The sequence below is a fragment of the Scleropages formosus genome, chromosome 14, assembly GCF_900964775.1.
Source record: "Scleropages formosus chromosome 14, fSclFor1.1, whole genome shotgun sequence".
Taxonomy (NCBI): Eukaryota; Metazoa; Chordata; class Actinopteri; order Osteoglossiformes; family Osteoglossidae; genus Scleropages; species Scleropages formosus.
The window spans coordinates 1,867,900-1,890,319 of NC_041819.1; the positions used below are offsets into that span (position 1 = coordinate 1,867,900).

The following is a 22,420-nucleotide window of genomic DNA, read 5'->3' on the forward strand; positions in this document are numbered from 1 at the left end:
TGCAAAGGACGTCAGCGAACGTGAGCAGGGGACAGCAAGTGGAGCAGTGGTAAGAGCTGCGACCTTCCAGTCAGAAGACCTTGGGTTTGAATCCCACACCTGCTGCAGTGCTGATGATCAGAGCACATACCATGAATTGATACGGTAAAAATTACCCCGCTGCATAAAGGGGTAAATCATGGAAGTGTGTAAAGTAGGAAAAGCCTAGTGAGCTTTCAGTAGCAAGAGAAACTCACAACCCCTCGTTGAGTGTTGCCCGCAAGGCCCTAGTCTAGCCGTAACGCAATAAAAGCAGTCATATTTCTGCATTTATAAGTGAAAAAGGCAGATTTCAGTTAAATATCCGCTCTGCTCCTGTATTTGTTTTAACCGCAATTTTCCAACGAGGCGCTGAGCTTTGGCAACGGTCGACATGCCTTTTCCTCCCAACAAAGTCTATCTGGAGTGAACCGCATCGTCGCTATGGCGATGGCAGTACTTACTATGGTGCTGGCGTTGATGTAGTCGCCCCTGGAGGGGTTGACCTCGGCCTTCAGCTTCACCCGAGAGTGGTCGTCTGTAATAGAGCAAAGCTGCACGTCTACGCACACCGTGGAGGAGTGGGGTGGGAGGTCGGGGGGGAGCGGGAGCGGAGACGTGCGGGGAGGTGCGACTCACAGGGCACAAACTCGGGGTTGCGGTTCTTCTTGTGGTTCACGTCACTCTGGGCGACGGACACGGAGCTCGGCTCAGCCTGGTATGAGCACAGGGCCTCCCACTCCCTGAGCAGGCGGTCCTTGTTCTTCAGGTGGTCCTCCATGTAGGCCTGGCGAAGGAGAGAGAGAGAGCGAGAGAGAGAGAAAGAGAAAGAAGTGTGGGGGAGAGATCTGTCATGCAGAATTAATGTAGAATTGCTTGTACTACTGGTAACACCCTGAAGTAAAAACACACGAGCGGTCGCACTGGGTTTTCGCACCATCGGGATCCACGGCCGACCGCTGTGAACTCACACTCACCAGGATCATGTGACCGGTGGAGATGTCCATGTTGGACTGCGCCGGCTCCTCGCACCAGGAGGGGGTGCTGCTGTGTGAGCTGGGGCTGGGCTGGGGGGCATCGCTGAACTGCGACGACACACTGCTCACCCTGGACGTATCGGTGCCGCCCCCCCCGGCTGCCGTACCCGTATCCTGTCGTCCGCTTGATGACTTGCCGGCCATGTGCTGGCGACATAAGTCCTGGATGGAATGAGGGGAGCTGTACATCAGACACTCACACACGAGGCAGCAGTCCCAGCATCCCAGTGATGTCAGTGCGCAGGGTGTGTTTATTCCCATACCTGGTACTCAAAGTGTGTGTCGCTGCCCCCTTCTGGGCCCAACCCCAGTTTTCCGGCGGCGAGCTGACGGGCGTGATGGCGCAAGCAGGCGATGGTCAACGACACCACCAGGATCCCGCCCACACAGGCCACGCCCACCAGCGTGAGCATCACTAGCCGAGAGCTGTCCTGAACCCGCGTTGCCTGGGGCAACCCTCGGCCATCGCTCCTCTGTCGCGGCACACATGGTGGAGGGAGATAGGGGGAGAAGAACGGCCCATCACTGGTCTGACTCACCCGGGACATTATTATTCCCTTTAATCTCATGTCTGAGAATAAAAGGGTATTAAAGTAAAGATACAGGAGTAAGAGAAAGAAACAAGCAGAGGAGGAAGGGATTACATCAACGTCTACAACATCCATCAGTAAGTACTAGTCCTGTGAGGGTCCCCCTGGACCGGAACCTTTCCCAGAGGCGTAGGATGTGAGGCAGGGTAAACCTGGACGGGACCGAAGTCCATCGCAGCGCAGCCACACACTCGCTCATTGCCTCTATTCGATCGTTCACCTGACACACGGCACCGGAGTGTGGGAGGGGGCACGCGCCATCGCGGTGGGAACATGCAAGCTCCAGCCGGACACAGCTGGAATCCACGCTCAAACCCGATCGGAAGGGGAAGCTGCGCGAGAGGCCTTGGGCAGCTGTGCGGAGCGGTGAGTCTCGGCAGACGCCAGCTGTGTATGGCGAAGCTGCGGGGGGTCAGGAGGGCGTTTGAGTCCTTGTCTTTACACGGCTCGGTCGGGACCCTTCGGCGCGGGAGTCAGGGGGCAGGTGTCGGCACGGAGCCGCTGGCCTCCCTTCCCTCATCTAGCTGGGCGTCAGCGAAAACATCGGCGCCTAATTACCTGGGCGAGACACACAAAGTGACACGCGCCGACCGCATCCGCCGCAAATAATTAGTGAAAGTCGCACGCGCGCGGCCCCTCCCTCTCCAGCCCCCCGCCACCACCGCCGCTCCTGTTTCTTAATTACCGCTGGCATTTAAACTAGCCCTTCACCCGGTGCTGAGCTAATGGGCTGCCGGGGAGGGGATCCTCTTCCGTCTGTCACTCAGAAACGAGCGCCGGGACTCCCTGGCTGGGCAGACACACACAGAGCAGGGGGAGAGGGGGCGTGTAAGGGGTGTAATGTGATGTGCACCCGTCACCCTGCCCCCCCCCCAACCTAGCCCCAGCTCCAGCCCCACCCCCACCCTCACCCCCCAGCCCTCAGCCCTCAAGCCCAGTCTGTTGATGTTGTCTTGGTAACTGAGAGCCTCAGCGGGGGCTCTGAAGAATGGGCCCCGTCGCTGCCATAGCAACCACAAAATGCTCTGTGTAATCTCCCTCCATCAGGCGATGCAAGCAGAGGCAATACAACTGCCTATGAGGGGGGGCACCTTCTCGAACAGACCCCCCTCACTACAAACACACACACACACACACACAGGGCCTGTGTCCCCACATTGCTGACCGCCAATGATCTGTTATGGAGATGTGAGCTCCCGAGTCGAGGCTGAGGCTCTTGTTAGCCAGAGGGAACACTGATGGCAACAAGATGACAAGCAGATGACAGCAGGTGAGAGGAGTGACATCGCACACAGGGTCCGTTTGTGACCCATGGTCGGAACCCGGTGCCCCGAAACACCACCGTCGCAGCCGGCCCAGTGGAAACCCCACAGGCACGCTCTCTGCCTGGATGCTGGCCCCTACTGCAGGCCAGCGGGGAGGGGGGGGGTGCGAAGGAGGAGGAGAAGGGGGAGGGGGCCAGGGGCCGCTTCACCTGCTACCCGTTGGGGCCCTCAAAGGGAGACTGACAGGCCTTTAGACTGCGAAGGGAGAGCAGCCTGGACAGCAGCGCTTCGAGAGCAAGGAGAAAGGAGCCGATTCGGGTCGGGAGCACAAAGGCTCTCACAGGCCGTCTGATCTGCATGACAGGCAGTAGAACCAGGGTGTGTGTATGTGTGTGTGTGGTGTGTGTATTTGTGGGTGGGGGAGTGAGCAAGTCGAGGAAGCAAGAGGGCCAGGAGATCTCCACAAGAGAGGACAGCAGGAGAGAAAGAAGTCAGAGGCTGCGGAGTTGGAAGCAGGACAGTGGGGGGGGGCGGTACTGAGGGGGAAAGGGAGCAGGCGATGGGAGGACAAAGGGCTCGGGGACGAGGGTGGGGGTGGGGTTGGATAAGGAGATAACCAAAGATCACTGGAGTGATGGCCAGGGCCACCCCTCACAAGTCTCTCTCTCGCTCTCTCTCACACACACACACACACACACACACGCACACGCGCGCGCGCGCACAGAGGACTGGCTGAAGTCGTGACGATTTAAGCAGGGAAACGGTGCTCCAGAGAAAGGGCACGAAACATTACTTATTCTCAGAAAGAAAACTGCAGTGAAAACATCGGTTTACCCAGTGAAAGGAACATGAGCTGGACCATCTCTCAGCTCCCCAGGAACGATGCCGTCTCGGTATCGCTGTTCGAGAGACAGCTGCAGTGTGCCGGAGCCCAAGTGACCAGCTGACCACGTGATGATCAGTCCGGCACCAACCACAAAGAGCTCTGCATTTCTACGTCTGGAAAGTGGCGAACAGGTCAGAGGAAACAGAGGCGTTTCCCACAACGGACGCAGGGCCTTGAACACGCTACCCGCATGAGAGAAACGTCTGAGTCACAGCTGCTGTCGGACCCGCATCTTCAGTCCGACAAAAGACAATCGGGGAGCAACAAAAAGGGGAGACAACAGGCTCTGGGCCCCGATCACCTCAGTCCGTGCACAACTGGAGACAAAAAAACAGCACCTCCCGACACAGAGAGGAGAGCACGGTCCCAGGACCTCTGTGACGCCCCCACGTCCCCTCCCTCCGACGCCTCCTGACCCCTTCACTCATCCGCAGAATCACGCTCGACCCGGGACGTCACGCCCCCTGGGGACGCCCACGGGCCGACGGACTTTCCCAGCTGGACAGTACGGCTCACCCCGCAGACACCGAGCACGACCTCTGACCCCCTGCATACCTCGGAGGAGCTGGGGTTCGGCCCTGACTTCCACCCCTACGCGCATCCCTGCCCCCCAGTACCGTAGTACTGATGGTGACAAGGAAAAGAAATTCTCCCCTTCAAGAAACAGCACTAAGTCTACTATGTGTGTGTGAGCTCACACACACACAAGTTTGAGTGTCTGCCTGAGTAGATCTGAGAGTCCAGAGAAAGGTCCAGTGCTCAGGACGTCGTCCAAATTTACATCCCAATTCGATGTATGTAGGTGGAGGGTGGGCGTGATCCAAAGGGGGCGTGGCCAAGGGAGCGCGACCTGCAGCCTCAGGTCATCTCCCAAGCATCACATCCATCTTCCCCGTTCATCCGTCTATCTCTAACTCTCCTCTGCTGCCTGTCCTCACGCTGACACACACAAGCTCCCCCCCAACCCCCTGTCCGCCCCCCCCCCCTCCCCCATCCCAGGCCTCCCACTGCTTATACTCATTAACCATTCAGGAAAATATGTTGCAACATGTCAAAATGGTACGCTAACAAAACTGCAGCCCGCAAGATGTCAGCTGGCAAAGCTTGAATGAACAGTAGACAGCATCTGCTCCCGCTGTCTCCTCTCATCGCGGCGTCGTGCTGAAGGGAGCGCCGGCGCGCTCCCATTAAGTTGTTCCGATCAGCCGCACTCACATTAAGCGGGTACACAAGATGTCCAATTTGCTGGTGACATTCTTGGAGTAAAAATGGCAGGAAGACTATTGGCTGAGATGCGGTCATTTACGGATGGGAGGTGGGCAGCAGGCCAGCCACCGAAATGGGGTGAGGCCTTGGGAAGAAAAAAAAAAAAAATCTATGGAAATTAGATCTACAGGGTGGTGGCAGAGGGCACTCTGGCAGAGGGAGCAAACACATTACATCACTGCGGTCGCTCGCCTGATCCGCATTGACCGCTGTAACCACAGCAACCGCTTCACCTGACATCACAGTCTGAGGAGGAGGAGGATGGAGGTGTGGAGAGAGTGACCTGTGGTTCACGTATGCACACACACACACAGGGGCATGCGGAGACACACCAGGTACAGTGTGGTGTCTTCTACGTTTGTCCCCATCTGCTCCGCCGTACACCACGTGACAAGGGAGCATCCCACCGTGGTAAAATCATAAATGAACACGTCGGTCTGGCGCTGCTCGTGACAGGGAGTGCCGGAAAGCTGGAAGAAGTGGCACAATGCCACCGGCTCGCTGCAGCCTTCGCTCATTCACGCTCCGTCCGCATCCACCAGTTCACAGCGCGGGGTGGAGGGTTGGGGGGGGGGCTGAAGGGAGAAAGAGCCGCCCGCCAGGATGCCACAGCTTCTACCCATGTGGGGTTACCTGTGTCTGACAGGGCCTCAGAAAAGCACACTGCACTGAAAGCCGTGAAATAATATCTCTGCAATCAGTGAGAAAAACTGATTTTCTTTACAGGAATAATTTACATCTCACCACTAAGTCTCACTCCCAAAGTGAAGTGCTTCATTACAGTCCGGGACAAGCGTGCCTAAAAGCCGCCGTAACGCCTCGTTCGGCACGACGACAATCTGCCTTGATTTTCCACACGGCCGCACCAGCTCCTATGGGTTGTGGGGACGGCGCACACGTCTCCCTAAATGCATCCCGCGCTGCTCTCAGGGACCCTGGCGTTCGCACCCCGGAACCTCTGCACCCCCACCCCGCGCTCCCGCCGCTGAGGTCCAAGGTCAACAATGGCGGCAATTCACCGCAGACACGCTGATGCCGAGCAAAACCCCCGAGAGCAGCTGGCAAAGCGACAAGCGCAAATATCTTTTTTTAAAAAAGTGGAAATAAATAAAAACAAAATTAAATGAAATCAAAAAGCATTCATTAATTGTGCTGTGGCAGCAACACAAAGCAAGTGTTCAGCATCCCCCAACAATGAAAATACTGACAGCGTAGTGCTTAGAGCTGTTGCCTCTAGATCCAGAAGTTATGGGTTTGAATCCCAGCTGTAGTAACCTTAAGCAACATATTTACTCTCAGCGATGATGATGATGACTATTTAACCGTCCGGTCAAGGCTGACTTTTGGTCACTTTATGGATCATCATTCTCTATTTACCCTCAGTAGCTCCAGTAAAACCACCCAGCTGTATAAACGGGGTTAAAAATTCCAAAGCAGAAAAACATTACCCAACTAAACAAATGTACAATAATTCAGATGCACAAACTGGCCTTAATGAAGCATCATACTTTTTTGTCCTTCATGAAGAAGCACTTAATACAAGCATACTCTTAAATGTACTAAAGTGGGTCAATTCAGGATGAGCAATATTAATTATTAAGAGCATAATGCATGTTTACTCTCAGTACACTCTTTAAAAGTGTACTTCATCACTGATACACCTCGAGCGTGTTGAAACAAAGTGTATTTTTAGTGCACCAACGGGGTCCGGTTTTAGGGCCAGGCTGCAAGTAATACCACAGTAATAACAGTCCAAGTGTAGTTACAGCATAAATTCCCCCTATGTAAACCATTTATAGAGTGTTCATAAATAGCACTTCTACATTTATCTGACACTTTTCTCCAAAGCAACTTACAATGGTAGTCTACCTACAACTATATACCTATTTGTGCAGCTGGGTTATTTTACTGGAGCAATTTTCAGGGTAAGTACCTTGCTCAAGGGTACTATAGCCAGAGGGGGAATCGAACCTGCAACCTTTGGGTCCAAAGGCAGCAGCTCTAACCACTACATTACCAGCTGTCCCCTTTTACACTATTACGTCCCTGTTTTCTTCACCGCATTTTTGTCCCTTTTCTTGTCACGCCAGTCGTCACATTAAAAGGTACTCATTTTAAGGGTCTGTCCAAACGAGCACTGGGGACTGGAGGCCACGGTACGAGGACGCCGAACACAAAATGGATGCCTTGCTGGGATGCTTCGCTACAATTTATTTTATTTTTTATTTTTTCGAGTACACTGGTTATTGCCTCAGCAAGATGTCAGAAGATGGTGAAATCAAAGATGCGGCACAGCGGGGATCCAGCAGGGCAAATACAACCAAAGCTCCGCTGCTACTAGAGGTCGCCTTTGCTGGTATTCTGCTTATAACTAAAGAAACAATTTCTTTCTAATCATGGTTTTACTGACTGAAATGAGCTCATGAGGCCATAATGTAACCAGAAAGTTTGCATTTCCTCCAAGTCTCAGTAACTCATAGCTCTCACTGTACTGTTCAGGGTATCTTTTCATTGTGTTCAGAGAGGAACGTGTCAAAAAGAAAGAAAAAAAGGAGTTGTCTTATGTGTATTTAATAACTAATCATGAGAAATTTAATAAACCGTTAAAGCTACTGAGATTTAAAAAACGGAATTAAAAATAACTGGTAAAACACACTTAATAGTACGAGCGAGAAATTGAAGAAAAGGACGAAAATCTATTTTTTTGTACTCATTTCCACGTGAAACAAAACGATCATGTTCTAAGACGAAACCACCCCTCTTTTCATTGACTTTACTGCTCTTGAGGCAAATAAGATAAACAGATAAATTAATGCAGTCTTATTTTATATATCTTGTACTTAAACAACTGAACAAGATGTGAGAAAGTGATGGCAAACATTTCTGTCCAGTTATTGTTATTACTTATTCCTAACTTGGTACTTTGGTTGGAAGGGTTTACCTTTCCCGCAAGAATAAAATAATACAAAACTGAAAACGCCTGAAGATAACAACTTGGAGCAATATCTCAAATATAGCTTTGAACTGAAATATACTGTAAATTAAATAATCTAGAATTGTTCACCGATCCCTATGTCTGTATTTTTTCGAAAAATAAATGAAGAGAAAAATGAGGATGAAAACTAAATAAGGAGTTTACCATATCTCGTGCCATTTGTGCTATTTCCTTCCGTAATCTTTCATGTTGTATTAATTATAATATAATTTAAACAGTGCAGGCCTACATGTCATGAGGTCCCGACCCAGGAAGCAGTTAGAAACAGTCAGTTAAAAGTCAATCTCACTCCTAATAAGAAACCTTAAAAGAGCCTGTATTGCAGAAGCAAAAAGAAAAATAAATCTGGTTAATTAAAACAAATATTTCTTATAGGAAGAAATAGTGTAGTACACAGTCTAGTGCTTTAGCAGCAATGGGTATAACCGTCTTATTATAGTACCGTAATGAACAATATTGATAGAGCACAAGATGAAGCGGTGATTCCAAGAGGGAGCCCACAATCTACAAGTCGTTCAAATCGGTTCATTCAAATAAGCAGAACCAGTAAACCGAAAATCAGTAAAAAACGCTCGAGAAGAGACTGAATGGAACTCACCCGAAAACACGTCCTGGAGCATCATCTCACCTGGGATGCGACGAAAAGGAGTGAAAAGGAGCGGAAAAGGACGGGAAAAAACGCATGTGGATGGAACCTGGACGGGGGGGGGGGGGTTTGCGCCGCTCTTCGTTTAGCCCTTGCTGCACGTTTCTCTTTAAACATGCTGGAAAACCCTTAGAAAACCTCGCACAAATACATGAGTACGGTTCTCCTAAAAGTGCCATAAAGGAGAGCTGGAGTCTAAAATAAAGTATTAGAGTGTGAGAGGAGAAAACAAGAGAAAAAGAGAGGAATCGGGTGGAAAGCCGCAGCGCAAGCCCTGCGTGGGGAAAAAAGGAGGAATGCGAGAGCGCGTCTCCCGGCTTCTCCTCCTCCTCCTCCTCCTTCTCCTCCTCCTCAGCTCTGTGAAGGCCCATCCCGCTCTAAGCCGCTACCCCATTCACCCAGCACCGCCACTTGACACATCAAAAGGTGTTGCCTTGGTGACAGCTCCACATGTTGCTGATGGTGACTGGGTGGGGTGGCGGGGGTTAAGGGGGTGATGTTCTGGATAGGCCATCCATGGCAGAAAAAAAGGAGTGAAAAGAGAAAGGGCGAGGGCGGGAGAGCAGGCGAGGCGACGGGAGACAGATGGGGAGAGGGCCCCTTCTCATATGGATCAAATATGAATAATTGAATAGCCGTAATGTAATATTATAAAGTAATTGATAACGGCCGTCTGGGGTTACCATCACTTAACGGGATGCGCCTTGATTTAAAGCGGGTTCGAGGACTCCGATGTAAACTGTTTGGGTAAAATATCCCTCCGTTCAAACGCGGTCTCCGCTATATATCCCAAAGTATCCCAACCGATATCCCAAAGACATCACTTTGACAGATATTACGGACTCTTTTGACGATCGCTTCTGCCCTGGATGGCTCCTCGAACCTGCGGTTACACCAAACTTTCGGAACTTCACCCAAGGCGAGAGCGGAGGTGCCTTCGTCCAGCACACGGGGTGCATAACACACACTTCAGCTGCCGAGGGGCTCGTGAGACACACAGGGAACCCAACACGGCGTGTGACTCAAAACACAGGTTCACACCAGGTGAGATCCTTCCTCAACCCCCCCCCCCCCCCCCAACTCCTACATGACCCCCCACTCACTGGCCAAAAGGCCTCAACACACAGCTAGTAAATGTTACACACAACATGACCATTCTCTCTCAAACACATCTAACTCCTCAGACAAATAAACCATTTCTGTAGTACACTGTTAACACACAGTATGCATTCGCAGCATATATATTGTATATTTATTATACTCTATGTGCTATATACATATTCTGTATATGTATGTATGTATATACACACACATCATCCGAAACCACTCGTTCCAGTGGGGTCGCGGGGAGCCGGAGCCTAACCTGGCAACACAGGGCAAAAGGCCGAAGGTGAGGGGACACACCCAGGACGGGACGCCAGTCCATCAAAGGGCACCCCAAGCAGGATTCGAACCCCGGACCCTCTGAAGAGCAGGACCTGGTCCAACCCGCTGCGCCACCGCACCCCCTGTATGTATATAGTCTCTATTTATATTTTTTTTCTTAATAAGGTCACAAATGGACAAATCCCACAATTCCTGTCAATTTCACAAGAACGGTGTTCCATGAGTGGAACAAAAATTTTAAAGCTAGGATTTATACAGGGTCCATTATCGGAGCGCAGAAGACCTTCAGACGTTACATTTACATGTAGGGATTTAACTGACACTTTTCTCCAAAGTGACTAGCAATTATTTACCCATTTGTAAGGCAGGGTATTCTTACTGTATCAACTCATAGAAAGCACCTTGATCAGGGGCACTGAAGCAGGAGCAGCCGTTCGAACCCGGGACCTTCAGCTGCAGCATGACGGCGGTAAACACTACCTGCTGCTGTATAGATTTATAAAACGCTGCAGTTGAGTGGTTCACAAGTTCCGGAGAATTCCCAGATTTTGAAATGGCACTCGCCGCAGTCAGGTACTGTACCTCACAGGTGGGACATGTACATTTTTAAAGAGACACACATTAAACATGTCGTACACTGACCCCTGGGCTGTACGAGGACGCACAAGCATCCCTGAGAACCGACACATCGGGCGGCAGCTGCCCAGCGGTCACGGTTACGGTAAACGCAGTGCTGCCAGGACCGCCGAGGTGGAGCATCCTGGCTGAGGGCAGCCAGCAGTCATCTTTCCACGCAAACATCTCTGACACCTAAGTCCCAGTTCCATCCCCGGCAAGGAAGCCCGGCGGAGCCTTGCGGTCAAACCGGAGCGAGGGCTGGAGGACAGCAAACAACAGGGCCTCGGTTAAGAGGAAATCGTTGGTCTTCAAATGGACATTTTCATTCAGGACGAGTCGCTTCCAGGTGCACCTGGTCGCTTTTTCCAGACAGATATAAGAGTACAAAGCCCCGCGCTGCTCTTTTTTCAAATCAAAAAGAAGGCAGGGAGCACGCATGCGGCACGAGTGCAGAAAGACCGTCTTCTCTATTCCAGGGAGCGCCTGCAGTGTGTGTGTGTGTGTGTGTGTGTGTGTGTGTGCATTTTGCACTTGAAGGAACGCGAGCCTCCGTAAACACTTTTGATTGTGCGCGTGCTGTGTGTAAGCGTGTGCGAGTCTCACAGTTTTTTGTTCTTTGACTCTTTTTTTGTCGCCGTCACTGTCCCGTGTGCACGTTCCTGTGCGCCGGTGCGTTTGCGTGCGTGAACGCACACAATAGTGGCGAGGCCCGCGCGAGGTGCGACGACGAGGTGTTCGCAATTAACAAAACTGCAGGATAATCACAGCGGGGGGGGTTCAGCGAGTGCGCACACCTCCCTCTCTCTCACACACACACACACACACACACGCACACACACACACACACACACACACACACACACACACACCGCATGCTCTCGGGGGTCTTCAGAGCCACGAAACAAGAACGAGAAAACAATAAATAGACGAGATGATCAATGTCGAGAAGCGAGCGGGAGAGCAGTGGTGGGGTCTGTTCTCCAGGACAGACAGGCTGTAGAAAGAGGCAGGTGCACCCAGGTCTCGTAGCCGTGCGGAGGGCATGGGGGGGAGGGGGTGACGCGCAAGGCCTGCACCGCAGAAGTGCGGAGCAGAATAATTAAAAATATGAGCAGCAGGATGCAACAAAAGACATTATTCCGCATTCAAAGGTCCACAACAGCTGTACAGGGGGGGAGAGAGGGGAGAGGGGAGAGGGCTCCAACGTGCAGAGATAGAGAGGACAAAGAGTGCTGGGGGGAGGGGGGGGGTGAAGAAGGAGGGAGACTAGAGTTGGGGTGACACAAAAAGGGTGACAACTGAAGAATGACAGAGGGCAGAATGGTGAGGGAAAAGAAGAGAGGAGTGGGGAAGGGAAGGCGGGAGGTGGACTGAACCAGCGGTGTGCGTGTGTGTGTGTGTGTGTGTGTGTGGGGGGGGGGAGGCTATGAACACTTGAATGGGGAAAACGGGGATGGGCGTCAGTACCGGGGACCCGCATGCTCGCGTCAAGTACGGAGCGTCCCTCCACGGCTCAGGAGTCAAACCACACTTTGTTCCACTGGAGCTCAAATCGTCGTGCGCCATCTCACGCCGCACCTCGTTCTCCCCGTCCACACCCAGCCCGAGTGTGTGTTACCCTGAACGCGCGACCTGCGGCTCCGGGCCAGCCAGAGCACGTTTCCTCCGGGAGACGGAGCGTCGGGAAGGCCTCTCTTACCTCGCCCACCCCCGTCTGAAGGATCTTGAGGCCCGTCTGCGACTCCAGGAAGGTTTTCTCCGCCACTGCAGAATCAATCAAAGAGACGTCACACACATTCAGCAGCGTGTGTTCACACTGCACTCAAGCAATTTGTTCACCGGTGCGACTCATCATGTACCTTGCAGATGTGAATTTTACCCATTTAAAGGGCTCAATAATGTAAAAAATTATTCCATGTTATTTCGCTCTACAGAAACAAAAAAAGGCGCATCCACCGGGACTGGAACCGAAAACCCTCCGGCTGTATACTCCGTGCTGCGGCTGACACCGATTTGGACTACGTGGCTGCAGGCAGCAGCAAGAGCTTGTGTTCAAGGTGAAATCTTTCATGCGCCAAACTATCAACCTGTAGCAGACATGGCTGCAAAAAGTCTGCAGTTTTTGCAAATAATTTGCCATTTCCATGTGTACTGCCTTTGGGCTGCGATCTCATTTACATGCACAGAGTACACCATCATCACGTTCAGCAGACGCCGCCCTCCGATTACTGTTAACTGGTGCTTAGCAGACACCGTTATCCAAGGTGACTGCCGGCGCTGGACCCCCCACGGACAGCGTCCTGTGCAAACCCAGAGCCCAACAGCCGTGAGGCACCAGTGCTACCCGCTGTGCCGCCGCATCCAAACCAACATCTTGTGCAGCACATCACGAAGCAACCAGAGTGAAGCAGAAGGAGGGGCTACTCATGTGTTCCGGTACTTTGCGGCATTTTACCACGACTGAGACAGTCAGCGTACATCTGGTTTTCTAACGAAAGCGGAATTCACACAACTCAGCTTCACGCTCGCATCCGCAAAAAAGCGGCAAACAGATCAGTTTTCCTCGCTTTCGCTGCCCTTCAAAATGCTGCAATATTCCGAGACGCCAAGGGAAGTAAAATATTGTACAGCGGTACGGAATGACCAAAGTGCTTTTCACGCCCCAAAAAATGGCCCGTCTTACTCCCTGGGAACTGAGCTCAGAGTCCCGGGGGAAAAGGGCTTTCAGCTTTTCCATCTTTATCTCCCTCTCTCCGTCTCTGCCTTTGTCTCTCTCTGCCTTCTAATTTGTCCACGCTCGCCGGGACCTTACGCAATGAATGATTTAAAGTGAGGGGAATGGGGGGGAGACAGCCTCCAGCAGGAGGTGATGATGGATGAGTCCGCCCCACCCCCCCCCGGCCTCTGCTGTGTGTCACTCACCGGCCCTATCGGCGACGTCGCTGGCGCTCATGTTCTGCTGGTTCTGTCGGAGACGGAACATCAGGGCTGGTCCCACCACGCTGCACCGCGACCAGGAGAACGGGTCACCGTCGAACACACACACAGGCACACGCGACCTCGTGATTTAGAAGAGCTATGGACTCGCTTCAAGCTCACTTCCCAAGGCAGTTAGTGCATTGTGCAAAGGTCAGGTGTGGAGTAAAGTGAGGTGAAGTGTCTGAGAGATGGAGAGGTAGAGGTGCGAGGGGCCAGTTAGACTGCTGCCATACCTGATATTAATAAAAGTGCTCACGGGGATCTTGATCTTGTTCGCCAGGGTTTCCAGCAGCTGCACGCCGTCGAACAGGCTGAGCGGCCTGTGGAAAAGCACGAGGTGACAGTTGTCTAACCTGTCCGGTAGTGTACACAGCAGCGCAACAGCTCACCAAAGTGCTTTAGCAGCAGCGATCAGAGGGCAGTACAACGGTAGGCAAACACAGCCGTCACACCCCATTAGACATCATATCGCACTAACATGGGCCGCAAGTAGTCATCATATCCCGCTAACACTGGGTGCAAGTAGTCATCATATCCTGTTAATATTGGGCACACGTTGTCATCATATTCCACTAACATTGGGTGCACTTAGACATCATATTCCACTAACATGAAAGACGAGCAGTCATCATATCCCGCTAATATTGGGCGCAAGTAGTCATCATATTCCACTAACGTTGGGTGCAAGTAGTCATCATATCCCATTAACGCAAAAGACAAGCAGTCATCATATCCTGCTAATATTTGGCGCACGTAGTCATCATATTCCACTAATACTGGGTGCAAGTAGTCATCATATCCTGTTAACACGAAAGACAAGTAGTCATCATATCCAGCTAATATTGGGTGCAAGTAGTCATCATATTCCACTAACACTGGGTGCACGTAGTCATCATATCCCACTAAAATTGGGTGCATGTAGTCATCATATCCCGTTAACACGAAAGACAAGCAGTCATTGTATCCTGCTAATACTGGGTGCACGTAGTCATCCTATCCCTCTAAAATTGGGTGCAAGTAGTCGTCATATCCAGCTAATACTGGGCACACGTAGTCATCATACCCTGCTAATATTGGGCGCAAGTAGTCATCATATCCCTTTAAAATTGGGCACAAGCAGTCATCATATCCAACTAATATTGGGAGCATGTAGTCATCATATCCCGTTAACACGAAAGATAAGCAGTCATCATATCCTGCTAATGTGATAAACATGCAGTCATCATACCCGCTAACGTGACATACGCAGTCATCACATCGCGCTAACATGGAAAGACAGTCATCATATCCCACTAACATGTGACGCACTCAGTCATTATATCATGCTAACAAGAGAAACAAGCAGTCATCATATCCCACTAACATGAGAGACATACAGTCATCATACGCCGCTAACATGACATACGCAGTCACCACATCGCGCTAACATGAAAGACGCTCATCATATCCCGCTAACATGGGCAAGAAAACGGCTGCTGTTCTTCATCAATATGGCACACATACAATACATCCATGGAAAGGGCACATTATCAGCACTCCAGCTGGCAGTGCCCAGGCCTGGGACTGGGTTAGTGCGGTGGGGAAACAAGCAGTTGCTGACACTGGAGAGTTTGGGTGAATCGTAGCAATGGAGGCCGAGGTAGGGGTGCACTGCAGACTGCCGTACCTCTGGCTGGTGACAATGTACCCGTACTCCTCCCGCACAGGAGCCCCAACCCCCGTCACGAGGGCAGGACTGGCATCTTTGGAGTCCTCCGCCTTCGGCAGCTCATCTCCAATCAACTCGCTGGCCTTTGGCTCCATGGCTCCACCCCCCATCACACCCCCCTGTCTTGGGAGCGCTACTCCGGCCCCCGCATCCACAGACTGCCCGAGAGGCTGGAGGGCCAGGGACAGCGAGGCGATGGAGGGGGCCGGAATGGGAGCTCCCTCTGCCTTGTGCGTCATGGAACCTTCCGTGAGCTGCGTTTGAGGGAACAGGTTGACACAGTGACTGTCGCTGTTGTTTTAAAATCAGAGCTTTTTGTGACACAACAATTGCAAAGTCAGACGAGAAAGTGCACTCTATGTGCAGTGCCTGTGGAACAGCTCCGGTCCCTTTCCGCACGCACAGTGCCATCCCATGGCTGCGAGGCGGAAGAGCGTCCAAGCGCCCGCCATCCGATTTAGGCCCACGTGACTGATTTCAACAGCTGGCTTTGGAAGTGACTGGAAACTTCCAGATTTTCAGCCTCTGATTACGAGAGATGCTCGCCCCACCTGGAATAGAATCCTTCGTGTCTCGAGGTCCGATCTGAACCTACCTTTTTCTCCGAGACCTCAACACCCTGGAGCCGATCTGGATAGGAACACAGAAGAGCTTTATGCTTCAGTTTACCTCTCCCAGCAACAATTAACATGTTTTACATTTTGATCGTTTGTGTCTGTTCTGTGTATTTCTGTATCCATGTGTGTATGAAGGTGAGGGTGCAGTTTACAGAAATCTGTAAGCCCAAGGTGCTGCGATGTCCGAACTGCCATGCGGAGGCATCCTGGCAGGGGCCTGTGGGGGCCGTGGGGGCCGTGGGGCGTACCTGGGTCCTCCAGGCCATCGCTTGGTCGGGCCCGCAGGGCAGCGGCCAGGGCATCCAGTTGCTGTAAAGACAGGGACTTCACATCGATGCCGTGCCTCTTCAGCACCGAAGCCATTCTGTTCAGAGTCACGTCTGCGAGCAGGAGGGTGTGGGGTCAGAGCCGGAGGCCCGAAAACATTTGTCAAAAGCAACTTATAATATCTGACAGATTCAAAACAGCTGGGTGTTTCTCCTGGAGGAATTCATGGGAAGTACCTTACTTAAGGGCACTACGGCGGTAGTGGAGAGACGGACTTGAGCAAACAACCTCCAGGTTAAAGGTCAATGTTTTCAACTACTGAAGAATATTCTGCACTCACCATCCAGCCCAGAGATGGCGCTGTAGTGCTGGGGGGCCTTCTTGTGTTGCCGCTCGCTGCTGAGCTGCTCCTCCTGGACAATGAGGTCCTCTGTATAGTCCAGAGGGAAGTCCAGGTCCCCGTAGAAGGGGGATGCGGAGACAGCCGTCGCCACCTCGTGGCGGGAGGATGGCTGTGAGGGCGAAAGGTAGAGCGAGAGCAGGTTCTGCAGCAGCTGCCGGTCTCGGTCCGCAGGGCGGGACACACCTGCCCCAGATCGGGAGGAAGAGCCGGGGTATCCACCTTCATCCAGAGAGTTCAGAGAACGCTCCTCCTCCTGATACCCGTACTGGGACAGAGGAACAAAGACACGGGAGAGGGCACATTCAGAGTGTGTGTGTGTGTGTGTGTGTGTGTATGCGTGTGAGAGAGAGAGAGCATGTGCTTGGGGACGTGTTTTCGGCACACCTTTCCATATGTGTAAGGGTCCACAACGGGTGCCTGCATGTGGAGGGAGGCCTGGGGCTGGTCCGACAGAACCATGTAGTCCAGATAGCGCTGTGCCACAGCGGGACTCAGGCGGTCCACTTCGGCCCGAGACTTCGAGGAGGGCTTGTCCCACGGCTGGGAGGGTCTGGGACAGCAGGAGCCGAGAGGTGAGACAAGGAGGTTTAAACGCAGGAAGCGGGCCAAGACCGTCACAAGCGCTATCCCAGAGATCAACAGGGGAGCCCTTACTGGGACGGCGGGACATCTCGAGGTCTGGCGGGTACGTGGGTCTGCGGAACACGGCTCAGCTCCTTGGAGATGACGTACTGGACAATGTCGTCCTGCCAGGAAAGTCCTGCGTGGACACAGACGGGGACTGACCTCAGACAGAACGCTGTTGCAAATTTCCAAAGATACCAACATTTTTCCGGTTTGTTTATGGAGTTTTAACTGGATCCGCTTTGCTTTTCAATTATCTGAGAGTTCTGTCCGGAGAGGCGCAAATGCAACCTGTGTTCGCACAACCAGCCAACAGGTGGCAGTAAAGAGTATTCGAAGAGGAGTGTGGGACCCACCGCCTCAATTCCATTCACACACACACACACACACACACACTGTCTGAACCACTTGTCCCATCCAGGGTTGTGGGGAGCCGGAGCCTAACCCAGCAACACAGGGCATAAGGCTGGAGGGGACACACCCAGGACGGGACGCCAGTCCATCACAAGGCACCCCAAGGGGGATTTGAACCCCAGACCCCCTGGACAGCAGGGCCGTGGTTCAACCCACTGCGCCACTGCACCACTACACTCCCCCTCAATTCCATTCCCTTTCATAATATTTTCATCTCCTGTCTGGTATTCCAGAACGTTCCCAACCAGCAACAGGGTAATGAGCATTATTATAGTTGTATTCAAAATGTTTGCATAATATAGTCTTTAAGTAAATCGAGACAATTTATTCATTAAGGTATTATCAAGTGGAACTAAAGTGAGTTTGGATTTAGAAACAAATCAAATTAAAATCAGACTTCTGGTTACAACTTTGTTCACAAACTGAGGAGCTAGTTGCACACGTATGATTTCTCGAACCTGCTGTCAAGCACTCGGATTGTCCAAATTGTTATCGCTTCAAAAAAAAAAAACCCTCCCCGCACATTAAAGAGCAGAAAAGAGAAAACTGAGTGCAGCTCGAAGCCTGACAGCGTGAGTGTTAATGTAATCATTTCAGAACAATCATGTCTTTGTAACTGCGCAACCGAGGCGGTGCTGCGCAGAAAGGAGACGCGCGTCCCGGCTCACCTTGCATCATCAGCTGCTTCAGAACGTCCTGCAGCTTCTGCAGCACGGGCACCGAGACCTGGTACTGCACCCGCTGCTGCGTGGGGTCTTGGCACTGCCCGAAGAGAGCATCTGCAATAGAGAACGCGTGCAGGTGACTGCGCACACTGAAAACACACTGACACACACATATGGAAGCACAGTCCTTCAACCCTCGCTCACTCCCACACATTCGTGAACCCCAAAGGTACCTACACACACACAGAACTGTAAGACATGCAGTCCCTTCAAAAATGAGCACATCTTTCCCATTCAGATGAAACTCATCTGCAAAGCTACTCACAATTATTTACTAATTTTTACAGCAGGGTATTTTTTACTGCATCAATTCAGGGTAAGCACTATGCTCAATGCTATTACAGCAAGAGTGGGATTCAAGCCTACATCCTTCAGTTGCAGTGGAAGCAGCTTGAACCATTACACTACCGGCAACCTCTATTGCACACACACACACACACACACACACACACACACACACACACACACACACACACACACACACACACACACACACACACACACACACACACACAGAAATCCCATCAAAGCAAAGCACGGCCTCCACCAAAGACACAGCCATCTACACACAGTGAAAACACAGTAACACAGGAGGCCAGGAGCCAGAAAGCAGTGCATACGCGGAGCGGCGCATGGGGGCTCCCGGGGTCTAACTGGGAATGCAGATTTAGGGATTCCTTAAGGCTGCGCTGGATGTGAGAATATTCCCAAAGCATGCTCCATGTGAACAAACCCCCTGGGCCACAGCCCACCTCCCAGCAAGCAACATCTGAAAAAGTGAATCACCGCTATTTATAGTGCGCTACAATACATGCCAAGCAACGGGTGGAAGAGGAGGTGAATTTTGATGAGCATAAGGACCAGGACGGATATTACATATATACGTTTGTTTTTGAGCATCTCCGCACGCATGGGTGGCTGCACTTGTGTCATTCTCATCGAGTGCGAAGGAAGGCGCGTGCGTACTGTGTGTATTTGTCCGAGGTGCGTGCCTGTCTGCGTGAAGGTGCGCAGCGACACCGATAGAGAGAAGGTGTCGAACGCCAGTGACTCATTTCTCCGAGTGCAGTGACTGCGGGGGTGTGTGCGCTCGCACGTCTGCCTAATGATGTAATCGTTGCCAGGGAGACAGCGGGGAACGGAGCTGTGATTGGGTGACAGGGGAGTCGCCGGATGACAGAGGAAGCCTGTGTTCTGTATTTACGCTCCCCAGGAGTGGGTAATAGCACAGACGAGCGGCGGTCAGTCTCGGTTAGGGACACCTTCCTGCCGAGGGCGCCGAAGAGCTCTGTCGGGGGCCTTCAATTAAAACATCACCCAGAGTCGGTCTAAATGTCTGTGAACGCAGATGTCTGGAAAGCCTGCAATGATTTCATAAGGGAGACCAACTCCAGTTGTGCTGCGCTCGTGCAGAAATGGGCAGCACAGTGGTGCAGCAGGCAGCACTGGTGCTCCTGGATGTGGTTTCCGACTTGAGGTCCAAACCCAGGTCAGCTTGTGTGGCGTTTGTATGTTTTCCCCATGGATGTATGTTTCCTCCCACACATGCTTCTGGTGAACTGGTGACTCTAAATTCCACATAACGCGCGCGTGTGTGTGTGTGTCACGTGGAACACAGGGAGCCGAGACGGCTGAACCCAAGTGCAGCGTTGTTCGTTAGACGTTGAGGGAAGAGGCAAGGTCTCAAAACCAGGGACAGGCGAAGGGTCGGTCGATCGGCGAACAGGATAGGAACGAGGATCCGTTGACGTGGTCGGAGAACGAAGCAAGGAGTCAAAAAACCGGAGATCGCGGACAGAGCAGGAGTGTAGTAACACGAGGAAGGACGGTTGTCCCAGACGAGATTCAGCAACGGTACGGGAGCTGAAGAGGGTCTTTATAGGGTGAGTGATTACTCATGAGCTAGTGCGGAGTCAGGTGTTGTTGCTTGTGTTGTGGGCATGGACGTGACAGTGTGTGTGTGTGTGTGTGTGAGATTGCTCTGTGATGGACCGGTGTCCCATCCTGTTCGCTATGCGTACTCTTGTGCCCTGGAATCCAGTACATTCTCTGAACCACCATGACCCTGCGCTGGACATGTGGTTATAAATAACAGATAAATAAATGGATGCCTGAGAAATGTACGGACTCATGTACACCCAATGGCACTCAGCAGAAACTCAACCGTCCAAAATCAGTTTCGCCCCCAAAAAAATTCAATCTCCGGTCATGCGAAAAAGCCGCAGCCACATATATAACATGCACTCAATAAGAAGCACCATGAAAGCCAAAGAGAGCACATTGAAGGAGCTGTGGTAAATGGTGTCAGTTATTGATCTCCACCCCCCGCCGTGGTTCTCGGTCTTCCGGGACGTTTGGAGACCTGGCAGGAGACCGTGATGTGGATGGGAATGAAGGGTGTTGTGACGGTGAGAAAGCTGTCTGCGCTAGTGGGTCCACCAGGAGGAGCGGATCTCATCTACAACGGTGGACATGGACACTGTGGGTCCATCATTTCCCTGCGTCTCCCCACGTGGATCAACTTCAGGTTACTTACCATCCAGGCACAGCTGACCCCTGGAGCACAGTCTCTTCTCAAACAGGCAACCTGGGAGACAGAGAGGACAGGGGGGAGTCACACACCGAGACACACCATCAGCTCAGCCAGCTCAGACCGTGTAAAAACACGGGCCGACGCGTCTCGAACGGCCACCTGGGAGCCGGCGGTGCGGCGGAGAGGAACGGACGCTTCGCTGGGCCCGAATCATCCGCTCATCGACAAATACGTTTTGGCGTCCCTGTCTGCGAGCGGAACAAACGGCAGCGGGACACGGCGCCGCTGAGCCTCCGAGACCCGGAACGCCCCCTGGTGCCCCGACTCGAGCACGGCGCTCGGCTGTCAGTCGGCGCTCGGCCAGTCGCAGCTCGCCGTATGGAGTGCTGAGAGGCCAGTCGACTGCGCCACCTCACATAGGGGACGGGCAGCAAGTGAACTGAGAGAAGTGTGATGTCACACAACCTGCGCAGAGAGGTCAGAGGTCACTGAACACCATGATGCTGGAATATGAGGGATCAGCACCTGTGGGGATCTAAGAGTTTTGTTAGGGATGGTGGTTTGCCCTGTGATGGACTGGTGTCCCATCCGTGGTGTACCCCGCCTCATGGCCTGCGCTTCCAGGACAGGCTCCTGTCCACCATGACCCAAGCGGTTACTGATGATGAATGGACTTCACAGGCGCAGGTCTCATCTTGGGGAATCTCGACGAAGTAAGGAAGCTGCTTTCATTTCAGCGTTCTGCGCAGCGAGCGCCAGAGGCCAGATTGTTGCTCAGCGTCAAGCGGAGAGTCTCAATTGCCTTTGACATTTCCAATTCTCCCCACCAGGCAGGACACACACGCTGGGGTGGGGGGGGGGGTATTGGAGGGTGGGCTTCTTCCCCCGGTTCCAGCACAGCTGGTCAAACACAGCGCGGAGTGACAGTGGCGCTGGGAAAACACCACTCCCACTGGAGCGGGCTGTCAGCAGGGCTCAGGAGGGCAAACACAGATAACGGGCTGCAGCGAAGCAGACACACACACATGCACGCACACACGCACACACACACATGCATTCACATACAGATAAAAATAAACACACTCAAGCGGAGAGCGATGTGCAGACACATACACACACAAAATCATAAACAAAGACAGAGGAACAAAACATATTTCGAGACACACCATTCCAAAAAAATGAGATGCGTGCACACACAGGTTAAACACACACACACACACACACACACACACACACACAGAGACAGACACATATACACGCAGATGAATACGACAGTCACTTTCGCCTCCCGAACTTAAGTATAGTAACCCCCCCCAGGATGAAAGTGATAATAAAATCCAAAGTGCTCTAAAACCACCATCTCTGCTGTCTGTCAGTAGGCTCCGCCCTCTCTGTCAGCGAAATAGCACACAGCACAGACCCTGGAGGCTGCCTGGGTTCGCT

The 22,420-nt window shown here is 52.3% G+C and overlaps 1 protein-coding gene across 1 annotated transcript in view; it reads right to left on the reverse strand.

Moving 5' to 3' along the window:
* LOC108918114 (receptor-type tyrosine-protein phosphatase-like N) overlaps positions 1-22,420 on the reverse strand; it is a 35,447-nt gene that overhangs the window by 5,112 nt on the left and 7,915 nt on the right. The window contains exons 2-16 of the mRNA XM_018725127.2: positions 20,981-21,031; positions 18,388-18,498; positions 17,336-17,441; positions 17,066-17,231; positions 16,619-16,946; positions 16,260-16,391; positions 15,990-16,024; positions 15,353-15,648; positions 13,920-14,006; positions 13,630-13,709; positions 12,407-12,471; positions 1,319-1,528; positions 996-1,217; positions 658-805; positions 483-556 (exon numbers count right to left, since the gene is read on the reverse strand). Of these exons, the coding sequence (XP_018580643.1) occupies positions 483-556; positions 658-805; positions 996-1,217; positions 1,319-1,528; positions 12,407-12,471; positions 13,630-13,709; positions 13,920-14,006; positions 15,353-15,648; positions 15,990-16,024; positions 16,260-16,391; positions 16,619-16,946; positions 17,066-17,231; positions 17,336-17,441; positions 18,388-18,498; positions 20,981-21,031 (2,111 nt within the window). The remainder of the gene's footprint in view (positions 1-482; positions 557-657; positions 806-995; positions 1,218-1,318; positions 1,529-12,406; positions 12,472-13,629; positions 13,710-13,919; positions 14,007-15,352; positions 15,649-15,989; positions 16,025-16,259; positions 16,392-16,618; positions 16,947-17,065; positions 17,232-17,335; positions 17,442-18,387; positions 18,499-20,980; positions 21,032-22,420) is intronic.